Raw genomic sequence first — 12257 nt, 5'->3', positions numbered from 1 at the left:
TCTGTGTGTCGGCACATGGTGATGAGAGGAGAGTCTGTGGGAGGCGAGGCGGGGAGAGGAGGGTGACAGGATGGGGGGGGGGAGGGGGGGGAGGAGGGTTAACCGAGAGGATTGTTTCCCTCCTTATATACCAGTGGAGGCAGAAATCGTGAGCCCGTCTTCTGATTTCTGCCTCCACCTGTTCTATACTAGCTACTACCCAGGAGGCCTTGCTCTAAGCAGTGTCCCATCCCTGTACGTACGTCCACTGGCACTTCTCCATTACACCCTGTAATGGAGACAACCCCCCCCCCCCCACACACACACACACCCCACCCCCCTCCCCCCTCCCCCCGCCATCCCGAGACAACGCTCAAATTAAGTCGTGGGGACAACATGTCTGCAGCATTGTCCTCCCTAGGAGCCAAAACACGGGCGGCTGCATCCTGCTGTGTCACACTCACGTTCAGACAGAGGCTCAGCTCCCATTACATCCCGTGGGATTACAGGAGTCTCTTTACCCACTTTACTGTGGCCGCGCCGCGTCAATCAGGGCTCACTGCTGCCGTGACTGACAGCGAAATAGGTGACTTAATCATCACGCCACAGCTCCCTGCTAAAGACACACACACGCACGCACGCACACACACACACACAGAGCACGTCTCACTCACACACACACACCCCTGCCTGTTTGTGTTTGTGTGTGATGTGCGTCGGTGTGTGTGTGTGTGTGGGTGTGAGTGTCTGCTCCCTCTCTGATGACACGTCACGGAATTTGTTCTTTTTTTTTTGTTGAGACACGGGACGAAGTGTGGAATGGCGTCGGCCAATCCACAGGAGTCGACCGCAAAGTCAACAAGGAGCAGGGAGTTCCGGAGCGGGAACACTCCTCTCCTTTCACAACAGAGTAGCGCACAGAGATAACCAGGCTAGTGACACTATCACCCGCCAGATTCCCCACAACACACTCATTAAAAGACAAGTGCTGCCATCGAAGCCTCTCTGCTCACGGCACGGGTCAATCAGTCCCAGAAAGTAACGCACCAGGGGAGGCTGGTGGAGGTAGACATCAGAGGACGGGCTCATTGTAATGCATGGAATGGTACGAGGAATGGTACGAGGAATGGTATGTGTTTGATAACATTGCTCATTCCGTTCCATGCATTACAATGAGCCCATCCTCCGATTTCTACCTCCACCAGCCTCCCCTGTTATACACATAATACTGAATACTAAACCAGCAAATCTAACCTCTCCTTATGTCAACCCATGTGCTTTCACCATAAGAGAAGACCATGGAATGTCACCCTAACTGGAAAGTAATGTCCTAAACATATCACATAAATAGCCTTGTTTTAATTGGTTATCAGTGCCATGGTTATTTAAGCCCTGCGTTTTAACTGGTTAACAGTGCCCTGGTTATTCCAGCCCTGAGTTTTAATTGGTTATCAGTGCCCTGGTTATTCCAGCCCTGAGTTTTAATTGGTTCTCAGTGCCCTGGTTATTCCAGCCCTGTGCTAGAACATCGAGACCCCCCTCGGTCCTGGACTAATCCTAATCCGCCATGTAAAGTCTTTCAGGGCCGAGCTGCACGTGATGTCACAGAGAGCCAGGGCTTTGTGGCCTATCGATGAGGCTCGAAAGTGTTTGCTAAGCGTCACTCAAGCTTCCGTCACTTTCACAAAGGGTCAGCGAAGAGGACGTCCCCTCAAACTCTTTGTCTCATAAGAGATGTTGGACATAAGGCTCCAAAGACTTTTAATGAGTTGTATCTGCTGAATGTAAACAATTTTTGATTTTCTTTATTTTATTTGATGTTCAACAAGTTTCAACAATGGCTCTACAACTACTGATGCAAAGGATGATGGAAGGATTTAGTTTGATAGATAGATAGATAGATAGATAGATAGATAGATAGATAGATAGATAGATAGTATATAAAAAGGTAGTGAACAACACTAGTGCACATGAATGGCTATGCACTTTGATCCAGAACCTGTTGCTATGACAGTTCAAAACAAACACATTATTGCGGGGGATAGGTATGCCTTAGCTATTCATCTTCGCTTAGCCTTCAACAACATAAAAGGTCTTCTGGCGTGCCACAGAGGACAATCGCTAAAACTCGTAATTATGGGTTCACTTCAACATTTGTCAAGATGTCCTTACTGCCATGTTGACACATCAGAGAAGTGAAAAGAAGAGACAGAAAAGAAACAAGCTTAACAGAGAGGAGCTGTGAGCTAGCTGTCATCATTACCCGACCCATCACACAGTAGCACTTTTAACATTCACACACGCACAATAACAATCACACAAATCACACACCCACACACCCACTTAACACTAACGTCCAGATGCGTCTATGCATCTCAAGACTCCTGGGAATGAGCTTTAGTCGCAAGTGAAAAGGGGTTTTCCGTAGCTAAGGAATGCCAACTCATTCTGCCTGGTTAGTGCCTGGCCTGATCTGAGTCTAGCTGTGGTCTTGTCTTCTTCTATTAAACTAAAGAGACTGAGATGAAAACAAGACTGAAGTGGCTGTCTGGCAGCCACCTCTGTTCCAGTAGCAAGTCTGACAGTCTGGAGCAGAGGACTGAACGTTAAAAGGCTTGTTGATAACTCTTTTATCATGGCTAGCAGGTGTTGGAGCTAAAGGTGTGTGTGTGCACAACCACAAACATCTCCACAGATTGACTGACTGACAGACTCTGGCAGTAGTTCATAAATTCCTAGATATCTAGTCTGGGAGCTAGAGGCAGAAGAAAAAGAAGGAGAGAGAGATAATGAGAATGAGAGAGAAAGAAAGAAATAAAGAAATAAAGAGAGAGAGAGAGACTATGGGGGAGGGGCAGTGAGAGAGAGGGAGGGAGGGAGGGGCTGTGTACCTGTAGCCCTGCTGGATGGCCCCTCCTCCTGAGGTTTGCACGCGAGCATCTGTCTGTGCAGCTGTACTGGCTCCATGGAATGTGTGGCATTCCCCAGACTCCCATCTCCTCCTCCGCCTACGCCTCCCAAGTTCTCCCCCACACCCTCCAGCCCAGGGCTGCACCGCCCAGCCTCCCTAGCCCTGCTGGGCCTCCTCTGGGGGGCCTGGAGCTCCGGTCTGGGGGGGACCAGTAGTCTGACCGTGGGCCTGTGGGTGTGGACCACCTCAGGCTCCTCGTCCTCAGGGATGGGGTTGTACCAGATCTCCCCCTCATCATCCGCATCGTTCTCCTCAGCGGGGTCCACACACCTGGGCTGGGGGGCCACTCTGACGTGGCCCATGTTGACCTGGGGCAGGTGGAGGCGGGGGGGCCGTGTGGGGGGCGGTCCTGGGGGTCTCAGGTTGTTCTCTGGGGAGGGGCTGGGAGGTGGCTGGGGGGAGAAGCCGTTGAAGTCCTCATCGGCTCCCAATCCCACAATGCACTGGGAGTCGTCTGCGGCGAGGTGAGGCTTCCCGGAGCTCTGCTGGAGCCAGTTGCGTTTCTTGGAGACGGTGATGGTGTTGAGCGGGGGTCTCCACAGCGACGGCTCGCTGGCCTTTCCCCCGCCCACCTCCCGGCCGTTGGTGAAGGAGCTGTGGACATTCTCTATGAGAGCTGCAGAAGACAGGGAGAGAGACGCAGACATGAGGCTGCAGAGAAGAGACTGACCGCTCACCGCCAATGTCAACGTCCCCTTCTACTCACCTGTGGCCCTTCGTTCCTGAGCCTCAAGACACAACCAGATATCCTGGCAACAATCACCGTGGAAACGGGATTGTTTTATAACCCCCCCCCAAACATTTAATCTGATGAGAACTCTCCACTAGAGCTTTTGATGAAACATCTGTATCATGAAACCATTGGTGTAACAGTGACTTACCCACCTAAGATTCTGCAGTCTCTTAGGAAAGTGGAAATCTAGAGTTATGTAGAGGTTTGAATCTCTTATTCTTATTCTGTCCCCCCCCCTCCTCTCCCTCTCTCACACACACACACAAAATCAAAACACCCCATGTGTTCTCAACTCTCTTTCGCCTCTGTCAGAGGGAGATTTGAGGTTGTTGTTTTTTTTTCCCCTCCTGGCTCTGCTCTATTTCGACCAAACATAAACGTTTAATTATGCGCCGCAGGCCGCTGGAGCACCTCGCCGCACTGGCACATGATGCTCCGATGACTTCCCATCTCGGGAATGTCGGGTTCGGGAATGTGCAAGCTCAGAACCGATGGAGATCACACAGAGACGGAGTGGCTCAAAAACACAAACTCCTCAAACGAAGCGGAAAGAAAATCAAAAAACCGCCGGCTTGACAGCTGTGAAAATAGAGCGGGTGGAGGACGTGGGCCGGGGGGGTGGAGGGGGGGCCGGGGGGGGTGGATGGGCGGGTGGTGGGGTTGACATAAGTGCACCCGGTGGCAATACAGTACATGCATTGAAAAAGGCCAAATAAAAGAGGTGATGACGCTGTGCCTTACATATCACAAAGAGCCCATAGAGGTCCCTATTCAACGCCACCACAGTGCTGGTGTCAGCAGCGCGGCTCTATGTACACGATGTGCAGTTCACCTAGCTGGATAATAAACCCCCCAAATCTCTTAGAAGAATCATCGCTTTAGAGTAACTCTGCAAATCATGCCATCGTCTGACATGTATTTGTGTGTTGTTGCCTTTAGGTGTTGACAGGCCATGGGTTGAGGAGCAGATGCTGCCGTCTGGGAGGAAAACAAGGCTGGATGTGATGGTGCTGAGGGCTGGTCCTGCTAGAACACGCTTGGCCTGGCAGGCCTCTCTCTAAACACTGTTTGCATATGTGCCTGACTTCTCTCCCAGGCGAGTCCCTCCACACACACTAATGACAACTTCTTTAAGACACTAATGACAATGTTACCTTCAGGAAACATGTTTCATGCAATGCAGGCCACAAGATTGTCGGGGCTGGGAAATATTTCCACTCATAAAACCAAAGAAATAAGGCTGAGGGTGGGTGGGTGTGTGTGTGTGTGTGTGTGTGTGTGTGTGTGTGCGTGTGTGTGTGTGTGTATGCGTGTGCGGTTGAGTGAGTTTAATAAGTGGGGAGTTATCAACTTACTGTACCATTGAAAAGAGTCATCACGTCAGAATAAATTGGCTTCAATTTTTGTTTTGATCAAACCTGTCCAATCCAAGTAATGGAATTCAAGAAAAACAGAAATCACATGCCTTTAAGGTTATATAAGACGGAGCTATTCTGAGCTCAGTAGATTCGGACTAAGGTGCTTTTTTGCCCCGTTGCTTTTACGGACAGAGTCTCTCCAGAGCACAGAGCCAGGACTTTATGGAGCGAGAGGGATCCGCTGGGATTACTTTCCTGAAACTCAACCTCTCTTGAGATGTTCACAGAACTTTATTAAATCTGATAGAAAGCAACTGTTCGCTCGAATAATTGCTGCCATCTCCAGTACCGAAATCCCTTAAACCGAGCCTTTGAGTTCCTCTCACCACAACACACGTAGTCTTTGTTGTTGACAAAGTTGGGTAATTACTTTGAGACATCTGATAGTCTATAAACTAGGATAAAGAGACCAAACCACTGTGGATGCCGTTGCTTTAACTTTTATCCTATTATATAAGATGCGTACTGGCATATAAAACAGCTTTCATTGGTTAGAACAGAAGCCACTTTATAATGTACTCCAGTGGAGGCTGTTGGAGGTAGAAATCGGAGTACGGGCTCATTGTAATGCATGGAATGGAATGAGGAATGGTATCAAACGTGTGTTTGATACCATTCCTCCGATCAGTGCCTCCACCAGCCCCCCTCCCCGGCCTACACTCTCTACTCTAATCTCCAGACGGGAAGTACATTAAAGGGAGGAGCAGAACCACTAATGTGCCTTTCTGATTACAATTTAATTCAAACATTCTGTTAACTGCAGGGATTTAATGAACATCTTGAAGTACTCTGAAGCCACTCAGCCACTGTGTTCTGTGTTTACCATTACCCAGCGAGAAGTCTGCCAGTAACGTGTTTGCGCTGAGTGGGCCGGCCGGCGGGCCGTGTGTTTGCATTAGCTCGGATTAAGCTGATGTTCTCTTTAAGAGTCTGGAGCTGTCGCTTCAGCTTGTGCCGAGTAACGGGGAATTGTGTGTTAGCTTTAGTTTGTGCTCTGTCCCAGGTCCTGGTGTGATGGGCAGGGTTCGAACCCGGGCCTCCCACGCGGAAAGACCCAAGTGTCTACCATTAGACCAAGAGGACATCCTCAATGCCCAAGGGCAACGCACTTGACGTTACATGTCTCAGACAGGGCTACCTCACCACGAGGAGTTCACTTGATTCCAAACCACCTCCGCTACACTAGCCTTAGCTCGTCCTGAGTAGAGAGAGAGAGAGACACTCTACTGATGTTGGCGTGTGTCGAGGTGTTCACTGCTGTCTCCTTTAAGGGGTCTTTCATAACTCAGAGGGAGCGTGCTCTGACATGTACAGCATTCCAGACCACAGCTTGAGATTTACAGCCTTCCTCTACACCTCTACTATCACGCTCCATCACGCCCCCCCACCCCCTCCCCCTCCCTCCCCTCCCTCTCCTCCCTCTCCTCCCCTACACATCCTCTCCATCTCAAACTCATCTACTAGAGTGTCTTCCAGCAAGCTCAGGAAACACACGTCCTTCCTCACGAAACATCTCAACATATTTGATAGTACTCTTTATGTAGGGCCATCATCCTCACTGATTAACAATGTATTGGAGAGATAGCAATAAAGAGGTTTAGGAATTCTCAAAGGGATAGTTTTTTTATGTTAGACCTCATTTTCAACTTACTTGGGAGTGTTGTAGGCTCATCTATACACTTTATTCGTCATGTTTGCATTCTTGAGCTTTCTTTGGCTGGATCCGGGACGACCATTCAGCCATACCAGTGTACATGATTGGGATCACCTGTACACTACATGCATGACGACCTAACAACATCTCCACAAGAAATTCTACAGCCATCTCATATCATTGTGGGCTATACACGCATGTTGATATGAAAACATTTGTTCTTCCCACTATTACAAGCGGACACAAATTATTCTAACTAAGAATACTTCCTGTTACGTCCCTGGAGCGAGCCAAATAAAGCTCAAGAATGGAAACATGACCGAAAAAAGTGTCTGGATGAGCCTATAGCACTCCAAGTAGTGTTGCTGTGAAAAATTAGGTCTCGCATCAAAAAAACTGAATTATCCCTTTAAGGCCCTGTCTCCAACACCAGCGACATAGAAAGGCTGCTCCTACAAGCCATATAGTTTTGCGACTTCTCCCTGGAAACCCTCAGTGTGTGTGTGTGTGTGTGTGTGTGTGTGTGTGTGTGGGGGTGGGTGTGTGGGTGGGTGTGTGTGTACCCTGGTCTCTGACCCTTCGCAATGGTGCACTCACTGGACTGATTTGACACTGCTGCTTGCCAAGCCCTGAACCCTAGCACTTGGCTGCAATGTGGCGTGAGAGTCCAGTGACCTTCAGCAGGGTCCGCATAGCGATGAGCAGGGGAGCGGGCTGACCAATTAAATATCTCCTTGAGTGAGTTCTCTACCCCAGGGTCTCGGGGTGGAGATCCTAGTCCACCAAATAGCCAACACACCAAGACCCTCAAGGTAACAGATGGCCTGGGTAAACAACACAGTGGTGTGTGGGTGTGTGGGTGTGTGGGTGTGAACGTGTGTACGTGTGTCTGTGTAAATGTATTTATGGAAAGAAAATGTGTGGTGTGGTGTGTGTGCGTGTGTGTGTGTAATACAAACATTAGTGCAATCATATGACCCAGCTATACTGAAAGTGGTGTCACAAGATAAGGAATTCCGTCCATCTTTTTATTGTTCCCCTTCCTCACAATCCAATCAGATTTTCGTATAAATCTTAACTCATCTAGGGCAAACAAAGAGACAAATCAGAAAACGTCCCGAGCCACCACACGACAACGAGATGCTGATGCTAGCTTGGCAGCACAGACACAGACTTGGAGAGCATCGCGTCTGAGTCATACATTACGAGTCAGTCTGCTCTGCTACCCTCCTGCCAACCCCATCTTATCATCCATCATCTGCCCTGCCTTTAATACGACCATCATCGTCCATAAATCTATCCACTTACACAAACACTAGAGACAAGAGGAAGCATTGTGCCTGCACCAAGTGCTGTGTGCGTTTATGAGAAGAAGAAGAAAAAAAACAACAACAACATTGCAGCTCAGTAACAAGACTTGGCGAGATGCAGACACCAAAAGCTACACGGTCTTAACATGACTTAACAGCGAAGGAGGTTGGCAGAGAGGATAAGGTTACTTGTTTCCTGTCTTCCGATACTGTACGCACTTGAACGGAGAGATCGCTTTACCCTGCTATCATATATTTGGCAAACTGAGGCGATGCTGAGAAATCTACACGCCCCTGAAACCTCAACATTCTTGGAGCTTGAGGTACAAACACCTCAATTCAGAGGTCTGCCTCAAAAGGGTAGTCTAAATATTCAAAGCATGCAGACAGAGGGTGATTATTCTCTTACGGGAGGGGGAGACTGCACCAAAACAGGTACTGAGAAAGAGGGGAGGGGGGGGGGGGGGGGGGGGGGGACACAAGGAAAATAAAATCTTCAAACAGCAGTCTTGGGACCCCCGAGAGGAGGGCCTTTCACCCCGCTGGCTATTGGTCTAGAGTAGGTTTGATTTAAGCTCCATTCCTCTGAGCTCCAAACCGACAATAACAACATGCCTAGATACTGGTTGACCTGCATGCTCCACAACACAGACCCTGAGGAGCGCGCACACACACACACACACACACACTCACACTCACACTCACACTCACACACACACTCACACTCACACTCACACTCACACTCACACTCACACTCACACTCACACTCTATAACGCATCTGACGATGTATCACTGCTCTATTTTAGCCCGTGTCTCAAGACAAGCCAGCATGCTGTCAGTGAGCTACAGGGGGATTTCACATTCTAATTCTAAACGCACCATGCCAGACAAACTTGAAATGTTCCAATCAAATCTAATTTACACTTGTAATCAAATGAATCACATAACTGACTTCAAAGTGAGTTCTAATATCCAATTAAAAACCAGAAGGAATATTTTTCCACTTTAAGTGCACTCAGACGCGTATAAACAACTGCATAAATTAAGGCAGAAACTATACAAGGGAGTTTATAGTCTGGAGTAGTAATTCATTCGCGCTTTGAGAGCTTTGGGGTTTCTTTTTTTTTTTAAATGGCTCTTTGTGAAGCGGTGAGAGGCCCACAGGGGTAAGATAAGCCCGGAGCTGACCTTAATAAATACTTAATCGCCCTCCATTTTGTTCATTCATGGTGAGGAATTAAGTAACAGCGCAAAGAAGTTAAACAACAGCGATGGCATTCTAAATATTCACTCACAGGTCCTTTTAAAATGCAAGTTACCATGGAGCTGGCTGGGGTGAGCAAACTTTATCAGGAGGGAGAAAAACATGACAGCCCCCCCCCCCCCCCCTCTCTCTCTCCTGGGGGTGCTCTTCTACATCTCTCAGCAAATAACAGAGAAATAGCACTCTCTCTCTCTCTCTCTCTCTCTCTCTCTCCCTCCCTCCCTCCCTCCCTCTCATGGGAAAAGAGGAGAGCATATAAAAGTGAGTGTGAGAGAGAAAGATTTAGGCGCTCTTCAACAAGATACATAGATAGATAGATAGATAGATAGATAGATAGATAGATAGGAGGGAAAAGAGAGAGAGGAGAAGAGATAGGTAGAGAAGAAGCATGGCAGCCAACAGGCCAGGAGTCCAGAGCCAACAGCTGTCCCTCTGTAAGACAAACACCCAGGCCTTCCTCTCGCTGCAGCCCAGAGATCACACTCTATTTCTAGCTCTGGAGCAGGGAGAGTCAACAACAGCACGCACATGTGGGCTACAGCCTATTTACCCTGGAGCACACACACACTCTCAATCCACCACACACACTCAACCCACCACACACACACTCAACCCACCACACACACACTCAACCCACCACACACACACACTCTCAACCCACCACACACACACTCAACCCACCACACACACACACTCAACCCACCACACACACACACTCAACCCACCACACACACACACACTCTCAACCCACACACACACACACACACTCTCAACCCACCACACACACTCTCAACCCACCACACACACACTCAACCCACCACACACACACACTCAACCCACCACACACACACTCTCAACCCACCACACACACTCTCAACCCACCACACACACACACTCTCAACCCACCACACACACTCTCAACCCACCACACACACACACTCTCAACCCACCACACACACTCTCAACCCACCACACACACTCTCAACCCACCACACACACCTCAACCCACCACACACACACTCAACCCACCACACACACACACTCTCAACCCACCACACACACACACTCTCAACCCACACACACACACTCTCAACCCACACACACACACTCTCAACCCACACACACACACTCTCAACCCACACACACACACTCTCAACCCACACACACACACACACTCTCAACCCACCACACACACCTCAACCCACCACACACACCTCAACCCACCACACACACACTCCTCAACCCACCACACACACCTCAACCCACCACACACACACACTCTCAACCCACCACACACACACTCCTCAACCCACCACACACACACTCTCAACCCACCACACACACACTCTCAACCCACCACACACACCTCAACCCACCACACACACACTCCTCAACCCACCACACACACCTCAACCCACCACACACACACACTCTCAACCCACCACACACACACTCCTCAACCCACCACACACACACTCTCAACCCACCACACACACACTCTCAACCCACCACACACACACTCCTCAACCCACCACACACACACTCTCAACCCACACACACACACTCTCAACCCACCACACACACTCTCAACCCACACACACACACTCTCAACCCACACACACACACTCTCAACCCACCACACACACACTCCTCAACCCACCACACACACACACTCTCAACCCACCACACACACCTCAACCCACCACACACACCTCAACCCACCACACACACACTCCTCAACCCACCACACACACCTCAACCCACCACACACACACACTCTCAACCCACCACACACACACTCCTCAACCCACCACACACACACTCTCAACCCACCACACACACACTCTCAACCCACACACACACACTCTCAACCCACACACACACACTCTCAACCCACCACACACACTCCTCAACCCACCACACACACACACTCTCAACCCACCACACACACACACTCTCAACCCACCACACACACACACTCTCAATCCACCACACACACACACTCTCAACCCACCACACACACACACTCTCAATCCACCACACACACACACTCTCAATCCACCACACACACACACACTCTCAACCCACCACACACACTCTCAACCCACACACACACACTCTCAACCCACACACACACACTCTCAACCCACCACACACACTCCTCAACCCACCACACACACACACTCTCAACCCACCACACACACCTCAACCCACCACACACACCTCAACCCACCACACACACACTCCTCAACCCACCACACACACCTCAACCCACCACACACACACACTCTCAACCCACCACACACACACTCCTCAACCCACCACACACACACTCTCAACCCACCACACACACTCCTCAACCCACCACACACACACTCCTCAACCCACCACACACACACTCTCAACCCACCACACACACACTCCTCAACCCACCACACACACCTCAACCCACCACACACACACACTCTCAACCCACCACACACACACTCCTCAACCCACCACACACACACTCTCAACCCACCACACACACTCCTCAACCCACCACACACACACTCCTCAACCCACCACACACACACTCTCAACCCACCACACACACTCCTCAACCCACCACACACACCTCAACCCACCACACACACACACTCTCAACCCACACACACACACTCTCAACCCACACACACACACTCTCAACCCACCACACACACTCCTCAACCCACCACACACACACTCCTCAACCCACCACACACACACTCTCAACCCACCACACACACCTCAACCCACCACACACACACACTCTCAACCCACCACACACACACTCCTCAACCCACCACACACACACTCTCAACCCACCACACACACACACTCTCAACCCACACACACACACTCTCAACCCACCACACACACACTCTCAACCCACACACACACACTCT

At 49.9% G+C, this 12257-nt stretch overlaps 1 protein-coding gene across 1 annotated transcript in view; it reads right to left on the bottom strand.

Moving 5' to 3' along the window:
- Positions 1-12257, bottom strand: part of syde2 (synapse defective 1, Rho GTPase, homolog 2 (C. elegans)) — a 36898-nt gene that overhangs the window by 21529 nt on the left and 3112 nt on the right. Inside the window, exon 2 of the mRNA XM_083672353.1 lies at positions 2871-3566. Coding sequence (XP_083528479.1) covers positions 2871-3566 — 696 coding nt within the window. The remainder of the gene's footprint in view (positions 1-2870; positions 3567-12257) is intronic.

The sequence above is a fragment of the Argentina silus genome (genome assembly GCF_951799395.1).
Source record: "Argentina silus genome assembly, chromosome: 6".
Taxonomy (NCBI): domain Eukaryota; kingdom Metazoa; phylum Chordata; class Actinopteri; order Argentiniformes; family Argentinidae; genus Argentina; species Argentina silus.
The sequence above is the reverse complement of the archived record's forward strand: the minus strand, read 5'-3'. Positions and strand labels throughout refer to the sequence as shown.